At 41.8% G+C, this 20,433-nt stretch overlaps 1 protein-coding gene across 1 annotated transcript in view; it reads right to left on the bottom strand.

Moving 5' to 3' along the window:
* ST7 (suppression of tumorigenicity 7) overlaps positions 1–15,743 on the bottom strand; it is a 136,195-nt gene extending 120,452 nt beyond the window's left edge. Inside the window, exon 1 of the mRNA XM_054632015.2 lies at positions 15,558–15,743. Within this exon, the coding sequence (XP_054487990.1) occupies positions 15,558–15,708 (151 nt within the window). The 5' untranslated portion in view covers positions 15,709–15,743. The remainder of the gene's footprint in view (positions 1–15,557) is intronic.
* Positions 15,744–20,433: the final 4,690 nt, after the last annotated feature.

Below are 20,433 nucleotides of genomic sequence, written 5' to 3'. Positions count from 1 at the left end.
TCCTAAATATTTATACCATGTTAAGTGCAAGAGGAGACAAGACTTGAAAAGAGATATAGGAGATGACTTGCCAGAACAGAACACCTATGCCTATGCCCTTGAAATTCAATGTGAGTTGCTGGTAATCATACAAATTTGGTTTTTTGTATTTTGTCTTTCAAATCTCTCTAGAGTTAGGGTGCTGCCTTGAAAGACACCAGAAAATGTATGTTTTATTCCATTTATGGATATCTGTCATAAAAGCATGTCACATGTGAGACTGCCCTCACGAGAACACTTTACAGAGAAAAATTTTAAGTACTTCAATTGCTTGTACCTAGTATGCCTCATTAGAAGTCCCTTTACCTTGTGGTTCATTTACAACAAGCCACACACACAAAAAATCAATCCAATAAGTGCAGAACAGGTGGAGAGCTGGAATTACAAACCCTTGAGACCCGTTCAGCGCTTGGCAACCTACTGCAAACCCTACCTGCAATGCTGCTTTTCATCTTTTATCACTTAAAATTGATCTTTGGTCTGTCTGGATGGCAACATAAAGGTGGGAGCTAGCATTTAACACACAGCCATGCAAAGACCAGGCACTTAAACACCAACCTAGCTGAAATTTCCCAAATAAGCTCATGGACAAAATCCCAATGAAGGAGATGTGCTTTCCAGAGGCTCCTGATGTTGAAGAGTCCGTTTGAACTGTCTGATCGGTTTTAAACACATAAATTATTTAATAATGATGTTGTGTACACACAAAATATCAATGGCAGTCCAGAGAAAGAAGATAAAGCAGCTCAAGAATAAACTGAATGAGCAGAACTAGTATTTCATTGATTTGATTTATAAAAGAACAACCTTGTATACAATTTTTTTATCAAGGCAGACATCAGCATCAAAGGAAGGCAGTGATTTCTTTCCTGAAAAATCATGATAAAAGACTCCAAATGCTAAAATAAGCAATATGCATATTCCTTTTTGTAAGATTCATATTGAAACAAATGGGACATTTTAAAAAACTTTCATCAGTGCCCATGGTTACAGACTCCTGAATAGATCAGCTGTACTGGGGGGCAAGGATACACAAAAAACAATGTACACCTTGAATTTGTTTCTACATATACAAAACCAACAACAAAGCCATGTCTGCACGTATGCACAAATGCTCAGACAGACATGAGATCTATCTAGTAACATCTATCTAGTAAAACCTTCAGGAAATAAAGATAATTTTGCTGTTTGTACAGAATAAGTCAGCCAGAGTCAGACACACGTTACACCACAACAATTAGCACAAATTTTCCAGAGCCTCAGAAACTACTTAATGTCTGTAAAAACACCGTGGCCTGAACAGTTGAGGCAGTGGGTGGAATAAAGGCAGGCAGGCTGGTATTAGTCACCTCCTCAGCACCTCCATGTAAACTGTCCTCACTGTCTGCAGGAGCATGGGCACATAAATGCAGCACCTAGCACCACAACTGGTTTTAACTTGCTGTTTAGCTTATTTTGTAGTAGTCACTTCAGGGAAACAAGTATGAGACACCTTTAGTCAACAACCAGTCCTGCATTTTCCATTTTTTGTCCTACTTAAAATAATCCAGCTTTATGACAGTCATCATAGTTCTTTCAGCTTTCTGTCGACTGAGATTTACACGTCATGAACCTCATCTTTCCCTGACCTTGTCAAAGCCATCTACAGGACCCCCTCCCAAGCAGACTTCTGAAGGGTGGGACTTGACTTTGCCTCACAACTACATCAGTTGTAGGATGGTCCTACAACTTTATTTCTTTATTTCATGTGACTGTGTCCCTGGTAGTACCTCCCCTCCGCGGGTGACACGATGCAACGCAGGGACAGCTCAGGGAGGGACGGCTCAGGGAGGGACAGCTCAGGGTCCCCCGTGGCAGATGGAGGGGATCCCCACACTCCTTCAGCGCAAGGGGCTGTGGCCGCGGGTGCATGAGCCTGCTCGTGGTGCCCTTCGCTATTCTCTGACCCGCAGGCACCCCCAGGTTTGTGTCAGACTCCATTGCCCACAGGCCCAGCCGCCGCTGCCTGCCCGGCCTGAGGCCGTGTCGTTACAAGGATGATGCCCTCTAGTGCGAGCACGGCACAAGGCCTGCTCCACTTCTGCCACACTGCTGAGCGTCAAACGAAAAATCTACTTACAGCAGCTGAGGCAAGACACGGTGAAGGGCTGGCTCAAGGACTAAGGAAAGGACTGAAGGCAACCACCAAAGACAAGGGGGAAAAAATATTGTAAAAACCAGAACAGAACAAAAATCTGATCTCACTGTTCCCAGCTGAACAGCAACCCCTAGGAAATGGACATGATTCAAATGCCAGTGCACTGGCTTCTAGTTAGTTTCTGCATGATAAACATCCTGCATATCAAAACTACAATTTTAAATTCAATTAATCCTTCAACTAAATTTAAAAAACTGCAGTATGCCAAACAGTAGGGTTAATTGTCTCTGTAAGTAAATATGCCATTTATTTTATTCACTATAAATTAAGAACACTACTGAAACCTCAGACATTTCCCCTCCACTGCAACACAGTGTTGGCGATCATCAGACCAGAGGGACCTGTATTTTAACAACAACACTGAGAACCCAAGTCAGCCAATGCTGGTTTTGCTGAACTACAGCATTCACAGAAAGCAAACACCATACCCAGATTTGTTTGAACTGGCACATATTTTAGGTTTATTGTTATTTTACAGTATTCTCACATCTCTCATTAATATTAACTTTTACTCCAAACTGACAGCATAACTTCCTGCAAAGGCAACGGCTGTGATGTGCAGAATTACACTAGCATGTGACTAAAAGAATACTGTGCCATTAGAGATGCACCTAATACATTGTGTATCAGATATTAAATGCTTTTCTTTCAGTTAGCAAAGCATTGTTTGGTTTATTACTATGCTTAGTATAAAGAGTACATGAATAAGTACATGTTAATAAGTAAACTAATGGCTAACTAAAGCATAGGTAATTAAATATCCCAGGTCCTTCTGAAAACACAGCCTTGCAGATACAACTCCAGTCTATGTGTTAAAAATACATATCCCAAACAAACTAATCTTGCAAACTGGAACAGAAAAGATACTTTTAATGAGAATTTATCTTCACCTTAAAGTCCAAAGACAGATAAAACCTGCCTCCTGCATATAAATAAAAATACATCCTGAGAACTGTAGAGCTCACCAGACACATCCCTATCTACTGCATCAACACCATGGCTTTTTGATGCTTACACAAGGAGAGAGTTTCTGAGGGACTAAGCCCAGGAGCTCACGGCCCCAGCCTGCAGTGCAAGGCTTTGCAAGGGAATGTCGGCCACCGTGGGTACCACCAAGCTCCCTCGCTCCTAAAACAAAGGCATTTGTGAGAAAAGGCTTTATAAAATTTCATCATTCCCAGCATCCTTTTCCCCTAAATGCTTCTCTGTCACATTAGATTAGAAAAGGAAAACAAACATGAATGCAAACAAGAGAGATTTTGGTTGGCAGGCTTCTTGTTATTCATTTACTGTTTATTATTGATTTTTGTGCCCGTGCAGAAGGATCACATGTGCACTGGAAAGAGGATGATGGCAATGTACAGAGGGCTGTGTATACCAGGGAGCTTGTGGCCAGAGCAGCTGTCTGTGGGCTCTCTGTGGCTGGTTTTTGGATTGTTGGTTGTTTATTTTAGACTAAGAAAGTCTCCAGTGCTCAGCCTGGACTAAACCACAAACTCCTGCTCTAGGGGTCCACTGCCAAGATGCAAAGGGGTCCTAACCCAGAGTGGAAGAGCTGAGATCTTGGGTGATCCCCAGGGTGGGAGCTGCCCTCCCAGTGATCAAGCTGGGTCAGCATTTCCAGCCACAGAGCCCCCTCACAATAACTGAGGGTGCTGCTCTCACTCACACCAACAGACATCACAGGCCACCACAGCTCTGCAGCACAGCCAGGAGCATGGCAGCACCCAGAACCACACACTGCTGCCATCTGGCAACTTCACTGCACCTAGGGAAGAACAGATTTGTAAGGAGGATATTGTAGGGTATTTATTTCAGGCCTGTATTACTGGCTCACCTAAGGAAAGCAGCAAACAATGCCAATGAGTCCCGCCCATCACTGACTCTGTACCCCAAATGATAAAGGTGTAGCCTCAAACACAAGGGGGACAGCACTGTATTTAATTACATATACATTACTAACATAAATATAACAGATAATGAAATATATATCAATATATTTTGTATATATCATATAAAATATTTTATCTATTACTGTATATCTTGCTCAGAAACAAAAATAAAAACAATCACCCAATAACAGTATTGTTCCATAATCAGTCATTACCAATTTGAATGTGGCCTGAAGAAAAATTGGGATTTTTAGACCTACCTGACTTACAGAAGATAGAATAGTACTTGAAGCACCCAGAGTTTTCAGTGAGTGATTTATTAATTACTGGGTTTGGCTTATGTCATGCAAAATTCATCACACTGTCAGAAAGCCTACGATACCTTGTAAAACTGAAAATTTATATTACAACTTCACGAGTTATAAAAATGTGTGGCAAGAGAACTGATTAAAAAGTTTTAAACATAAAAGCAGCTAAGAAACTTTGCAGATTAGGTTTAGACAGGTCAACTTCTTTTCCTGCTAAATGCCTTTATTTAACCAGCACTGTCATCAGTTCTCAGTGTTTTGATACCTGTCATGTTTCAAATCCAGGAAGGCAGCAAATGTGCAAACTTATGTCAGATTGCTGGGAGGTGTATAAGAGTCATTCATGCTCTATAACCTCTTCTATTGAGACTAATGTATAAAAAAAAACTCTTGGGGCAACATTATCATTTCCTTAACTCAGTAGGAGCTTTACCAACTGCTTCAAGGAGACCAGAATTGCAACACAGACTTTCACAGAACAATAACGGAAAGTTAATTTCAATTTCTAACTTATATCAATCTATCAGCTAAGGCCTTCAAATAAAGCAATATCAGCCCTGTACAAGTAACACCTGCAAGACCTGGGGCGTTCAAAGATTTCCCTCTGCTTTGGTGAGGACAAAAGGTAGAGAAATAAAACTATATCTGAAAAAGTCAGACTAAGTCATCACTTAAGATCTATGTAATAGATCAAAAACCAAATCCAACAAACCAAGACTATTTCAACAAAATAAGTAAGGACACAGCAAGGTAAAAAGCAGGATATGGTAGTTTCCAAAGTGAATATTTATTACATTTTTGAATAGGAACAAAACTGCTGAATGTGGGGGGAAAAATGTAATTGAAGAGCAATAAAAGAGACACTGCGACCTGAGAAAGTGAGATATAATTCAAAGGACTTAACATGTTCAAGACATGGTTGAGTGTAAGATTAAGAGAATGCACAGAAAGAAACTTGCTGAAGGAAGTTACATTTGTAAAAGCAAGCCCCATATTGAGACAGTTTTAATAAACTGTTCAAATCTCCCAAATTATGCCAGAGTACTTCATATTTCTGTTTTTAAAATGCAGACCAAAGCTACTGAGAATTTTTAGGACAACAATAAATTAAGCAGTTGACGTACACGAAAAAATAGGATGAAACACAAAATAAATAAATCATGCCAGACCAATCAGATGTGCCCCTTTACTGAAAATATTCAGTTCTCTTACCAAGAAAAATGTGTAGCTCTTAACTGTCTGGATTTCAGTCAAGTACTGACAGTGCTGCAGAGAGCTAGTTAAAACAGGAGATGGAGAAACCTGCAGCCAGTCTGGACGGTGTGGAGAGCACATGGAGCTGCCAACTGAGCCTTACAGAGAATTTTCATTACCAAAACCAGGAGGTGCAGAAGGTACCTAGCATGAGCTGCCAGGACACCATATCAAAGTTAACAGGGCAAAAGGCAAGGAACCAGCAAGGAAAACCATTTTCACTGTAAGGTGAGAAGGATTAATTACACTATATAAGACAGTGAAGCCTTACCTTGGCATATGATGGAGAATGTACAAAACCAGAAAACTGAAAGAACAAAGTACTACCAGCAAAATCAAGGACGTCCAGCATGTGGATGGACAACCAATGAGGACAACCCAAGTGACTCTATCTTATGGATGGACAGGCAGGAAAAACCCCACATGAGTGCACTTGAAACCAATCTTCATGGTGCTGCTGCTGTTTCTGCAGGTAAAGGAGAGAGCTGTCACGAGCACAAACATGTGCAAGCCAGCCACAAATACATCTAAGTCAGAGTGAGAGCAAAGCTTCTATCCATAAGAATTATCAAGTTCTGGAAAAAAAGTCTTTCAGTGCAGCAGTTTATGGAAAGATAAATAAAATATGATTGAGTGCTGGAGTCAGGACCCAGAGAGGCCTGTACACCTCTCCAGTGGCACAGAGCACAGACCCTACATACACCTCACAGGAGAGCATCAGGGGTGGAAACTCCACCTTCTGCAGAGTTGCTGACAAAACACTCTCAGCCATAACCCAGGCCAAACCCTCCTGGCCAGGTCTGAGGAAACCCTGCAGCTTGGACACCTGAGGAAACCCTGGAGCAAATCAGAGCTCCTTAGGACTTGGGTTCCCCACAAGACTATGTGGCTTTTGGGGTGACTGCTAACACAGCTGTCATCAGCACTTCTAAGCAGTAAACTCTCGACAAGAATTTCTGGGAATATGTAGAAGGATATTAACTGCTAAAGCAATTCACTTGTGCTTGAACCAATCCTTTGTCCTGTGACCCAATGAGAAGGACAGTCAGACACAGGGACCAGAAGGCACTTTTAAAACAGCACAGGAGCTGACTCTGAGCAGGCAGATAAATCCATCAAGTCAAGCACTACAGAGAAGACACTTCTGACTTCTAAGATCAGTAATTGTGCATCAGTGCAGCCCTGCACAGGACCTCCTCATGTCCTTCTCTTCACAGAGAGGGCTCATCAGCTCAGCTGCAGCATCCTGCTGCTGCACAAAGTTGGCTTCTTCTCAAGAAGTATCTTGAGCCTCACCCTGGGACTCTGTGTCCCCTTGTCCCCTGCACAGGGTGCAGAGGGCCAGCTGCAAGCCGTCTCTGACAGGCTCTGGTTTAACCTTCTCTCTGAAAACTGAGGAAATGACTAGCCTGGGACTCTAAGCTGAGATTTGTGTAAAACATACCAGATGGGTACACTGCTATCAAGTTAACTTCAGTATTAAAAATAGCAAAAGAAATTTCACATGGAAGATTAAGTGCATTAGTGGATCATATAACCTTGCTTCAGACCAAGCCACGCCGTAAACAATTTTCAGCCCTCAGCATAAACATACAGGACATGTCATGAAAACATTTAGTTATGTGAAGTTCAACATCTATGACACTCTCAGGTTACAGGCATATTTTCTTGAGAAATAAATGGCTGCCTTACAAAATAAGATGACGATGATGATAACAACATTTCTTGTGCTTTAAATTTGATCTCTGAGTGTCTTGCTGCTGCACACAAGATCCTGCATTTCAACCTAACATTCCTGACATTTAATAAGCCAAGTTTATTTGTAGAAAGTGAGCTGGAAATTAGTTCTCATGGTTGCAGTTGGCACACTACACAGAATAGGAATCTTAAAGATGACTGCATTTCATTTTTGCCCTATAGCTTTCATCCTTCTAATTGGTATATTTAAGTGCACTTAATGGCTTAAGCAATGCGTCTACCGCAGTGACAAATCTCCAGTTTAGACTCCACAATAATAAAATCTTTGTCTTCTCTCACCAGCTGGCGAAGTTTGATTTGGACTTTGAATTTAGGCCCTTTCCTCAGGCTTAACAGTTACAACTTGTTTGTTCTGTCTGCTGAAAGCGTGACATTAACTGTTGTCTTTAAATGCATCATTGTTGCTTAAGCTTAGCGTTCTTGGTGTTAAACTGGTTGCCCTTCTGCAGTGCCCAACTAAGACACACACAAAACAATTCCAATTAGCCTGTGCTGGGATTTCACAAAGCAACTTTAACTCATTAGTATTTACACTGCATCACTGGTCCACATGACACTTCATAGACATGAGGACAAGCTGGAGTTTATAACACAATCTTTCAATAGATGCCTTCAGTGCACAAAGAGCTAATTTAAAAACAGGTGGAAGGAGCCTTCAGCCACCCCCTTTAACAGCCAACAGAGGAGTAACATGCCACAAACACCTCATAGTCTGTCCACAGGGCCAGGATAGGCCTGAATTCTATGACAGAAGCCCTAAGTACATTCCTGAAACAGCTCTGGTTAAAAAAAGCAAAACTTAGGTGTGATCATCAAACTACAAGAGGAAGAACTACCTTTGGGCAGAAACGACTGGGGACTCTATCCCCCATATTGCTACAGGCTCTCTGCAGTACCTTAGCAAAAAACTTAGGCCCGAGTCTTTGAGAATTCATGCATATTAATTACCAGTGCAGTAAAGCCCTGGGCCTGTGCTTGTGGAACAAACTGAATCACTGAAGGTTTGCAGCATCAAGGTCTCATTTCCCTATGCCTTAGTTCTCCCTGTACAGTTCAACAGAACTCTCAGTTGTATTCAACATTTTGACATGTATCTAGAGCAGGGCCTGATTTTGTTAATTATAAAATACCTTCCTAAATAACTAATCTTGGATAAAAAAGGGTGAATCCTGACTTCTTGTGGCAGCCACACAGAAGACTTCATTAACTTCTGACAGCAATGTTCATTCCTTCAATCCAGAAGAAACTGCTTTGGCCCTCCAACCTAAGTTACCACTTAAGTGGTTTTATTTGCTTTACCACTTGCCAACAAGACAAATAACTCCCCCTTAAGCACAGAGCTTGCCAGCTGACTGAACAACACACAGAAACCTTGGACTTGGCAGGGACTACTCTGGCATAGGCACAAAAGTCCTGCCACATCTGGGACTATCAGAGCCTCTGTGCACAACATACCTGCACACCATCAGCAAGTGTTTTTAGCTGGGTGTGGGGGTTTCTAAACCTCAGCATGATAAGTGTTTTAACTACTCAGCTTTCCTGTTTACTGTGGGCCGTTAGATTTCACTCCCAGATTCCCCACTGAAGAGTCTGGCAATCCTCATTACCCTAAGGGTCTTAGTACTACAAGAGCTAAAGATGGACAGGCATAATATCCCTTGCCATATCAGCTGGGTCCAAAAACACATCTTCAAAAATCTCTTATAAAAAACACTTCTCATGCCCATTCCTCTGGGTTCAGTTTGCAGCCACCCCTTTTTTAAGATCTGTCCTCTTATATTAAAGGCTACTTTAGTACCTGCTACTTTCCTCCCACCACAGAGTTTACAGCATAAGCAACCACCTCTCTATTACAGCAAGGGCACTGCACACAGCATGTCTCACAGCCAAGCTGCTTCTTCAGACCACTGATGATTTGGGCCCCAATTCTGACAAGTTAACATGAATTTTACCTCCAGATATTTAGGAAGCTCACTATATGTTTGTCAACTAGATTAAAGCTCTTACACCTCCTTAACTATTGTCAAGTAGTTTCTCTGTGATTAGATAAACAGCTGGAGCTTCTCTAGGCTAACAGTGTGGTTTTGCTAGACTCTCCATAGCTCTTTTCAGAGAATCCATTTTAAAACACAGGCAGGTCATTCCCTCCAAAATCCCTGTTTTATAAAACATCATCTTCCTAATTCCTGCCAGGTGCTGCTCTCAGGCAGGCATCATGACCTTCTATCTTTCATTTAATCTACAGCTTTGGCACAGATTTATGTACTTTTCTCTCTTTTCAGTCCTTGAGGCATTGACACCAGTTAGCACTTATTTTGTCTTTCACAAATGCAAATTTATGATCTGGATTTTTGCACTTGCTTTGCAAAATAACCACCAAAAATAAATATTTTAAGTTCTTTCTTTAATTTAGAATGGTGGTATTTTCACAGCCACTCAGATAATTATGACCTGTGACCCCTGTGCAAAATGCGGGGCTTATGCTCTTTTGGGCTGAATTTGTCCAGGCACTCAGTGGATGCTTTGGGAAAATCCCAGTACACATATGCAGTTTTAGGAGCCTTTCCACAGATTTTCATCAGCACACAGAGGACATCAGACTTCAGTTAGAAGCTGGCAGTACAGCTCCATGGTTGTATATCAGTCAGTGTTACAGTAAGCTCACTCAAGATGTTATCAAAAATTATTCTGAAGGCTCTGGCTTACATATTTCCCCTGAAACACTGACTGCAAATCTTCTAGAGCTTTTGCAGTAAGAAAGTCAATTTCTTAAAAGAGTATTTTCTAAAAACCTTGCATTTCCTACAAACTTTGCTCCATTCCCAGCATCTGATGCTGACTGAAAAATTTAGCTCAACCAAAAAATCAAGCTGGTGAAAAATGTCAAAATTTGTAGAAAACAAGTATCAAGTATACTGCATCCACTGGGCATTGATCCAGCAAGTTTTGATATGGCTTTTCCCCCAAGAATCCCCAGTTTAACCTACTAAGATTTGTCTACTTTCTGTTAAAAGTAACATACTACTTTGAAGCACATCATAATCTCTTCCATAAAACATTAAAGGGAGAGTTTCACAGTGTACCATGATGAAATAAACATGCTTTAAACAGTTAAAACCTGTTTTATAATAACCTCCTGAATATTAGCCTACAGCAGTAAAAACTGATTTTTGCAAAACCCAAAAAGGCAGACTGAAAAAAACCTCTAATATCCAAACCCTGAATGGAGGCTCAGCAGCAACTACAAATGCTTTGTGGTGCTGTAAGTGATATAACTCAAGAGAGGGGTTAACAGTTCAGAAAACACTGTTTACTTTAATTCCACTAAGTAGAAAATAAGATCAGTATGTAGTAAATATTTAATTTACATTCTAAGAAATGCAAAAATTAATGCAAGTGATTTTGGGTCAGTGAGCAAACTATCTATCTGTAACTGATTCTGTGAATTTCATATGCAGGACTGATGCTGACTTTGACAGAAGTGGTCATGCGTTTGAAATTTCACTTTCAACAGTCAAGTTCTTAAAAATTCCCCAAACAAATCGACATGGCACTTGCAGGAAGTTAAGAATTCTTCCATCTCGTTTGGTGGCATGAGAGTTTTGGTCCAGGTTTTCTGTTGACTCGCCCACCACCACACTCCTGTAGCTCACACAGCAGATGCTTACAGGGAAACCAAGCACAACGATGGGCAGATTGCTTTGAAGAAAGACCAAACAACCACCAGCAAGTCTGCAGAACTAAAACGAACTGTTTCAGTTCTTCTTAAAAGAAAGAATCTGTTCACTGGTTTTCAAACTGTTTGAAACTCCCTGGCCTTTGTCAGGTTAATGTTTTCCAGCCCTCATGGTTAACTGCACTAGCTTAAATTTATGAAGGGGAACAATACCTCCTGATCGGCTGTCAAGATGCTATCACAGCAAACACAGCGACAGGCGGTGGCTTCAGAGGCAGAGCAGGCAGCCCCAGCCCCTGCAGCTGTGCCCCCAGCCCAGGGAAGACACACTCCCAGGTGTCCAGTCCCCAAAAAACCCTTCTGTCCTAAGGGTGGTTTGTTACTGCAGCTTGCGCACGCACAGCTCCACACAGCCAAATTATCAGCAGCGGGGGAAAAGGGAAATTAGTTAAACTTTAATAACAGGCAAATGTTTTCTGCTTCTACTTGAATCTGACACCATGGGAATGAAAAGTTACTTTTTTCTCACACTGCAGCTTATTGGGGCACATTGCACCAATGTGCGGTATAGATCTGCAGAGTCAGGAAGCGCAGAAAGGAAAGATGAGATGAGCTTGGCTGACAGCAGCCACCACCCTAAGGCAGCATAGCCCAAACCTGAGAGGCAGGCTCCATCTCTCCATCTCCTGCAGTACTTCTGCCAATGAAATCACCCTCAGCTTTCCTGCATGGCTTAACACAAGGTAGTTTCATAAGATGGGTCTTTTCCAAGTGCTTTGTTTCCTGAAGTCATTGCAATGCACACATTGGTGAACACATCTGAGGTGGGCCAGGCTGACTAAAAAAAACTCTCCATTTTGTGTTTTCTGAGGGATTCTTGGACAAAGAGAAAGTGTTGTTATCATAAATTTACAGGACTTTTAAGATGTTCACTTCACCCCCTGGCCACACAAACCACAGGGTGAGTGGGGACCTATTGATGGCCAGTGCTGCCAGCCCTGCTCCACACCAGCCTCTTTCCTCTCCAAATGGCCAGCACCATGCACACTGTTTCAGGTACTGGCTTTAAGAAGTCTATTACCTGATCACAAATACCACATTAATTACAACTTTAGCTATTTATTTCAGTACGAATAATAACAGTTTTTTAAAATTAATAATGAAAAAATATACCATGTTTCTCAGGTAACAACTCTGTCCTAGCCACCACAAGGTGATGGAGTCTTGCTCTTCCAGCCGTGGTTACCCTGGGCCTGCTGACCTCAGGGGCCTGGCAGGACAACTTTACTTGTTTCCTTCTATTCTGCAGGCTTGTAATGCTCCCTTCTCTAGCAGCTCAGCTGGTAACACCACCGGGCCTTGCTCCAGCACAGCTGAATAATAAAAATACTCCACAGACACCAACAGAGCCAGAATCAGCCCAAAGCTCATACCCATGTATTTATTTTTCACACTTTTAGAAAATCACTTTATGTGATTTCTCTACCCTCGGCAAGGCAGAGGTTTCCTCCTGTCTGCTTTGTCACAAGCCAGTCGCACTTAATGCTCTGGTCATTAAATCTGTCTTTCTGTTGCACTTTGAAAGGATAAATAAAATCATTAGAAACATTTTAACTTCAGTGCCTCTTCCCTTCTTAGGATTTGACTAGAAATCCAAATTCTTATGTCAGGAAATACAAGCACATTTTTAGAAGAGGTGTGTCTTAGTGCAGATTAGTGTGGCATTCAGAAGCCGTGCAAGTGCCAACATGGGAAGAAAATACAGCATGTTATATAAAATAGGCATGTTTAATTATTTTGGAATAAGATAATAACATCCACTTCCTCAACTGCTTATTCTGTATTTAATATTCCAGCCTGGCATATTAAATGTCCTCTCTTGCTTCCTGGCTAATGGTATGGTACAATAGCTCAAATTCTCCTATTCATATTTTTATTATTTGATCTGGACATCAAACTTTAAAAAAATTTTTAAAAAACAAACAAAAATCCAAACCAAAAACAAACCACATGAAACACTACAATCAGACTTACCATTAATATTTTTATATGACAGACTAGATTTCCCAGTAATGTACTCCACTGAGGACACTGAAATTATGCTTGGCCAAACTGAGGACCTTCAAGCCTGGGAGCTCATTGAAACACACGGGATGGCCAACATGTACTAGTGCTCGGGTGTGCACATCTGTACAACACTGAAAGAGGGAAAAGACCCCACACTTCCTACTCAGACTTTCTGATACAAGTGACCAACCACCCTTCTATTTGGTGAAACCATCTGCAGTGACTCTGACTGCCAGTGGTGCACAGCTTGCTGCCCTGTCCTTGCCAAAAAGCAATTTAAGGCTGCATGAACGCTTGTGATTCCTATTTCACCACTGGATTTAAAGACTTTCAGACATGCAAATCCCAAAGGCTCCTTTATCAGCTGATTCAAGTTTGCTACAAATTAACGCCTGATTATGACAAAATTGAGTTTGTCCTCTCCTTCAAGTCATCAATTCTTGTACTTCTTTTCATTATTAAAAGGCCATTTCTTTCTCTCTCTCCATGACAATACCGCCTTACTGTAATCTTATTCTGATGCTTCTCTCCAGCCCTGGAATCATTTTTCCACTATCTTCTCCAGCTTTTCCACTTCCTTTTAGAAATACTAACACCAGGCATGGGAAAACAAAATCATAGAGCAGCAGCAAGCACCAGGTCCTTGCAGCAGGTGCCCTCCCTGTCCTTCATATCACAGCAGCCCACTGTGGGCTCTGTTTAAGGTGTTTGATCAAAATCCTTTCTAAATCACTACTTCATGAAGTACAAACCATACCTGTGGAACTGAGTTTTTTTAACTGGCTGCCTAAGCCTGCCTCTGGTGGTACTGAAAACCAGTTTGTTTGACCTCAACTCACTAACAGATCCAGCCTGTTCTGGGAAAATACCCAGTCATTTTTTAAACCACCCTCCTATTTCTTTATGCCACATAGAAGTTTTAGTAGCAACATTTACACATTTATTTTCACATCACTGAAATACATGTGATTAGTGTCACATCATCAGTTGCTGTGGTACTTCATGATCAACCTTAAACAATGGCAGTAGAAATTGTAATCAGCTGGGGGACTAGAGGGGTAAGATGATCCACAATAAATTAAATCTGTTTTAATTAATTCACAAAAACTTTGAAAAACTAAATAAAACAAAAAATGATAATGTTATTACCAGTAGTAATTTTTAAATAAATTCTATTTAGGAACAGATGATGCATAAAGACCGTACTGTGCCTGTCTTTCTCCCCAGTAACCCATTTTTATCAGGCACTTTGGGACTTTCTTCAGCCTTTTAAAACTCCTCAAAGATTTCACACTGTCATTTTACTTGCATTTTGAGACATTTCTGTAAACCCCAAGATGACTCAGCTGGAGTAACATTTAAAATGAGAAAGTGCATCAAGAATTAGTTCGTTCAAACTCAGGAAGGAATCAGAGGGGGTTGATTAGGTCTCAGATGGATGCCTGTGATTTTCTGCAATAGCGAAAATTATAATATGAAGCATTCTGACATTTCTGCTTGACAAGCATGGCCTGCAGTGTTTACCTGGGACGTACGCATTACATAAACTATTAAGAATCAAGCAACAAGAATTCCTTCCTGTTCTAATCAGTGTGTGGCAATGTCAAAAGAAACAGGATATTGTCCAAAGACATATTGTGAAAATTTGACCAAAATTGCATTTGAAGTTTATAATTTATAAACTCAATTCATAATTGCCTTTATGCTTAAAGTGAAAGCTGCCTTATGCTGAATCTTATTTTCCTTTAAATTCTTCTTTGATGCTGGAATTGCCAGAGGCTTATCAAATGAGAACAGGCCAGAGGGATGGGTGAAAAATGCTCAGATAATGTTCGAGTTCCCAACAGCAGGGATGCCACATGGGTTACATGTCATCTGCCCCAAACTAATTTGTCTATTTGTCTTGTCCAACAGGGGCGTGGGAGGGTTTGGGGGGGGGGGGGGGGGGGCAGAAATTAAATTATCAAAGTAGATGGGTAGGAAAAATAAGCAATTCCAAGATAAAGCCATAACTGCCCAATCCAGACCGGCTAACAGTACGTAAGTTACTGCTGATTCAGTACAGCAGCGGCACACAACCTTAGCGAGCCTGAGCACCCAAAGCAAAGTCCATTGCAACAGCGATAATCTTCCAGCGAACTTACACTCATTGTTTATTACCATTCAGCAAAAGTAGTTGAGATCTAATATTTATCAGAAACACAACCGAAGTTTTAATCCTGGCTAATAAGAATGCTTGAGTACAATATGAGCAGTACGAACGGCTTCAGCCAGGGCTCCAGTACCCGAGGGGGCGGCGCTGGGCGCTCCCCCACGGGCAGCGCCGGGCAGGCAGGGGGGCAGAGGATCACAGGATCACAGCCTACCTGTGGTTAAATTGTCATTGATCTTCAGCGGCACCCTTAAGATGTAGACGAGGAAGAGCATGATGAAGAACCACAGCGTCCAGAGATAAGTCCAGGACCAGACGATGCAAGACTTGAGCTGTTCCAAAAAGCCCGTCCCAGCTTCAGCCATGTTTTTTGGAGAGAAAAGAGGAAAAAAAAAAAAAAAAAGAAAAAAAAAGAAAGGGGGAGGGGGGGGACGGAGTGTAGGGGAAACCAACGCAAACGCTGCTCTCTGCTGCCACGAGCTCTCAGCGTGTGTTTGTGGGATGGTTCACCCCTCTCGCTGCCCGGGCCGCCTCTCCCCGCCCGCCGCACGCACCGCCCGCCGGGCGCTGCGGGTGCCCCCGGGCCGCTGCCGGCTCTGCCCGCCGAGCCTCGGCGAGGCTGCCCCGATAAAATGGTGAAACGGACTCCTGCGAGCTCCCCTCCGGCCGAGCTGGGGGGGACGTGCTGCGGTGGCAGCGCCGGACCTGCCCCCAGCCGCGCTCGGCCGCGCCCCGCGGCTCGGCCCCTGCGCTCGGCACCCCGGCCCTGCCCGCGCCCGCCCCGCCGCGGGAGCGCCGCCGGCGGGGCACGGCGGGCACGGCGGGGCACGGAGAGGGTTGCGGGGCACGGAGGGGGCTGCGGGGCACGGAGAGGGTTGCGGGGCACGGCGGGGGCTGCGGGGCACGGCGAGGCACGGCGGGGCTGCGGGGCACGGAGAGGGCTGCGGGGCACGGCGGGGCTGCGGGGCACGGCGGCGGCGTGCGGCCACAGCGGAACCGGGGCACGGGCCGGCAGAAAGGCCGTGCAACTTTTGCCCCCCCCCCCCCCCCCCCCCCCCCCCCCCCCCCCCCCCCCCAGTCTTTAGGATTTTGAACAATGGTTTCTGGTGGCATTTTCATCGCGCAACTGGAGTTTAAGCCCGAAAAGGGCTCGCGTAGGATGTTTTTTTTTGCTGTTGACTCGGCTGAGCTTCTTGCTGGGGTAATGGAACAGGCACAGAAGTCCCTGCGTGCGTGTGTTGGTGTGTACAGTGCTCAGCACAGTCCTGAGCAGCAGAACTCTCCTCCTTGGAAGATAACTGTATGGCGCAATAAATGGGTGGGAAGGGACCCATATCTACTTCCAACGCCCCTGGTAGGGGCAGGGAAGGCACCCACGAGAGAGGTGTCTCATTCAAGTAGTGTCAGAAAGCATAAACTTCAAGTCAGTAAATTGTACTTTTGAGAAATACATTTTGCTTCTTCGTGAATGAGGTATTTATTAATGAAACAAGATTTGACAGCAGAATGTGATCAAAATTCAGGTCGGTAAACACGGCTGATCCCTGCCTTTTTTGGTGTCACACAGCTTACAAACATTTAAGTAAATATGCACCACATACTGCAATTTGTTTGGATCTCTCTCCTGTGTTTTCACAGTCTGTATCCAGTGGGATAACACTCTCCAGCATTTTAAGAAACAGGTACTATTTATAAACTATTACCAAAAGAACAAAAAATCCTTGAAAATTTCTCCAACTGGTAGATTTCCACTTGAAAATCTCTGAGATTTTCAAGTCTGCCAAAGAAATACTCATAACAGAGAAAAACATAGTAGCTTTCCTCGAATGTTTACAATACCCAAAAGCATTAAACAAAAACAAATCTGTGGCTGTACAAATTGAAACCTTCTCATGGTAGCAAAGGCATGAAATTTGTTCTTCCAGACTACTGAGGACTTGAAGATGAATGAACACTGGCTGTGTCTTCTGCATTTGATGGTGACAGGATCTTCTGGTTAAGGGACCATAGTCCTCACATAAGAATATTGGTGCAGGATTGACAGAAGTTTTTCTTGCTAATAAATCACAAAACTTTTAAAATTAGAATATACAGATTAACTACGTAAAAGGTCATTTATAGTTTAATTACGTACCAAAGAAAACCACATTTCAAATTTTTCAGCTTCCCCTTCCGGTTTTAAAGGGAAGAAATTCTTAATAGATTGGGTCACATCTGAAAAACCTCAACTTATTCAATCATGCAGCTATTTATAAATCAAAATATTCCTCTCATATTTTCTTGTGTATTAGCAAAAAGACCAAGGCAGTAGGCAAATTTTCACTTTTATAAATTTTCCTCTACATAGTTTAATTTTCAGTATATTAGTGGTTATCTTAAAAAACCGACTATGACCAATTTCTTTTATGTATGAAAGATAGAGATGGTGTATAGGGTGTTTCCGATTATAAACAACTTTTCATTCTATTGTCTTTTATGGAAAGGCAGGAGTGAATTGTGTTGGTTCCTCCAGCTCTGCTTTCTTTATATCTCTTGTATTACTAGAAGATCAAAACACTATGAACTGTGCCCACCTAAAGCACAGTTATTAATTTTATGCCTTCCTTCCTCTAAGCACCATTGCTTCTTCTTCCCCTGAAATTACAGAAGTTATTAATACTTTGCAGTCATGCTATGCATTTCACTTCCAGATCTCCAGTGTTTTTACAATGAGTATAAAGTATTTTAAAAAATAAGAGTTTCTCATTGGGTGCTATACAAAGGAAAAAAACCAACAACCCCCACCCCCCAAACAAGCAAACAAACACAACAGCAAGAAACAGTCGCACAAACCAAACCAAAAAAACAATCAAACAAAAAAACCAAAAACACCAATCCCCCAAAACCCTAAAAAAACACAACCTAACAAAAAACCCAAATGAAACCTCCAAAAAACTCAGGAAAATAAAAGCATGTGTCCAAATTCAAATGTTTGTGTAGGGTGACAAGCAATTATGTGCTGGATATTGTGACTCACGACTAGCTTTGTGCATTCATATGACAAATTGCATTTCTGCTGTTTGTTTTAAAGAAGCACCTAAGCTGACACTCAAGGCAAGTTCACTGTTCAGGCTCTATTTAACACAAATTATCTCTTGTCTCTCAGTTCTCTTTGAATTAATTCCAAGTAAATAGAAAGCCTTGAAATATGAATTTCACAAGTCAGAAGCAAACTGTTCAGTACTATGAAAAGACACCATTTTGAGTATCATCTGGCTTCAGGCACTCATTTGCTAAGTCAAGATATGACAGAATACAGCTGAAGTGAATCATTGGACAGAAATAATTTTGGAAAAAATGTTTTACCTTTCTGCTAAGATTTTCCACTCAACTGTCACTTGTTTTGAGTTTTCTCACAGAAGGCCTCAGTTCTTACCTCAAAATCATACCTGTAAGTACTAATTTGTTTGCCATAAACCCAGTTCAGAGTTTTTAATTTCTCTGTTGAGAAATTATGACTGTGGATGACTTTGCTAAATGAAATCAGGAAGCAGAGGCCATGACAGTTAGTACATAAGGTACAGTGAAGTTTTGTTTCTTTTCAGAAGAAAGACATTTTCTTGAGCTTGGGTCCTGGCAAATAATAGATAGGACCACTGAGTAGCAAAAGTCAGTTTGAAAATTTTGCCCACTCAATCTTTGTATAGGTCCAAGAGTAGTCCAAGATCCAAAGAAGCAGGGTTTTTAATCTTTGGGTGTTTTAGAAAAGCTTAAAAAAATCTTCTGTTTGATAATTTCAGAGATCAGGAGAGACTTTTCTAGGCCTATAATGTGTAACCTTCTTGGAATCTGGCTATAAAATAAGATTGCATTGAGGTCTTGGCAGCCAAAAGATAGCCAGGCACACTAGTCAAGGACATTCAACAAGGGCAGAAATGAGACCTACATGAGCTCCACATATATATGTGAGCACTGGGAAGCACTGTCAGCTTGGTTCAGAGGAGCCAGACATCCCCCTGACCTTCAGCTGATGCCTCAGTAGCAACTGAATCCCATTAAGCAGCGTTATGCTCAACACTTTTCAATCCAGATATACGTTAAACAACAACGTACATACGTGCGCATGCCTGTGTCCAGATGTGGATTTACATCCATATAAATACACATGCATACAGAGCACCTATTATCAGCTCATATTAAACAATATCAGGGTTGAACTGGAGATGGCAGTATAAGCTGGAATCAGCAGTGGTTGAGAAGCAGTGTGCCAATGTGAGTGAAAGCACTGGAGGAGAGTTCATGGGATCCCGTACACAGCACTTTTCAGACATACCAAAGTCTGCATAAAATGCTGTAATCACATACCAAAAATCTGTTTTCAACTAAAGTACACAAAATCTTTAGTCACAATCCAGAGAATTGCAAATATGCTAAGAAACACTGAAAAAAATTATGCTTAATTAACAATTTAATCAATGTATTTTTATTTAAAAAAATACATTGAATCATAAAAAAAATAAAAATACATTGAAATACATAAAAATACAAGATCAAAAAAAGATCTTGCAAAAGTATGCAACTACAGACTTCTGAACAGCGTGCCCAGGCTGAAGTTTCTGTTCCCTATTCTAAAAGTGGGATATTGCAGCATTACAGGAATAATTTTCTGCTTAAAGACAGTAATATTTAAAAACATGCCACCAGTACTAATGAAGAAAAGTCAAATATGCCTTGAGCACCTCTTATCAAAAAGCTGAAAAAAATTGTCTCCATTATTAACAAAATGTTGTCCATAGCTATGGGTACTCTTCCAGAAAACAGGCTGCTGTATAATGTGTCAGAGTGGTTGGATGGGAAGGAGGAAAGCCTGCCTGAAAGTTGTTTTAAGACGTTTACTGACAAAAAATTCAACCAACTCGCTGCCTTAATTGCAAGACAAGTAACAAAACCCAGGTTGGAACTGGCTAAGTTAAGAATCAGATGTCAGAGCAAAGAGAGGGCAAAGGAAGGTGTTGGTAAATAGCTAGTGCAACTCAGAGCAAGTTTCAGTATTTTTGGGTAGTGTTCAAAATAATTCATTTCCAGAAAGAAAACCCCAACCAAATTCCAAA

The sequence above is a fragment of the Agelaius phoeniceus genome, chromosome 5, assembly GCF_051311805.1.
Source record: "Agelaius phoeniceus isolate bAgePho1 chromosome 5, bAgePho1.hap1, whole genome shotgun sequence".
NCBI lineage: Eukaryota > Metazoa > Chordata > Aves > Passeriformes > Icteridae > Agelaius > Agelaius phoeniceus.
Note: the sequence above shows the minus strand (reverse complement) of the source record. Positions and strands in the feature narration are given on the sequence as shown.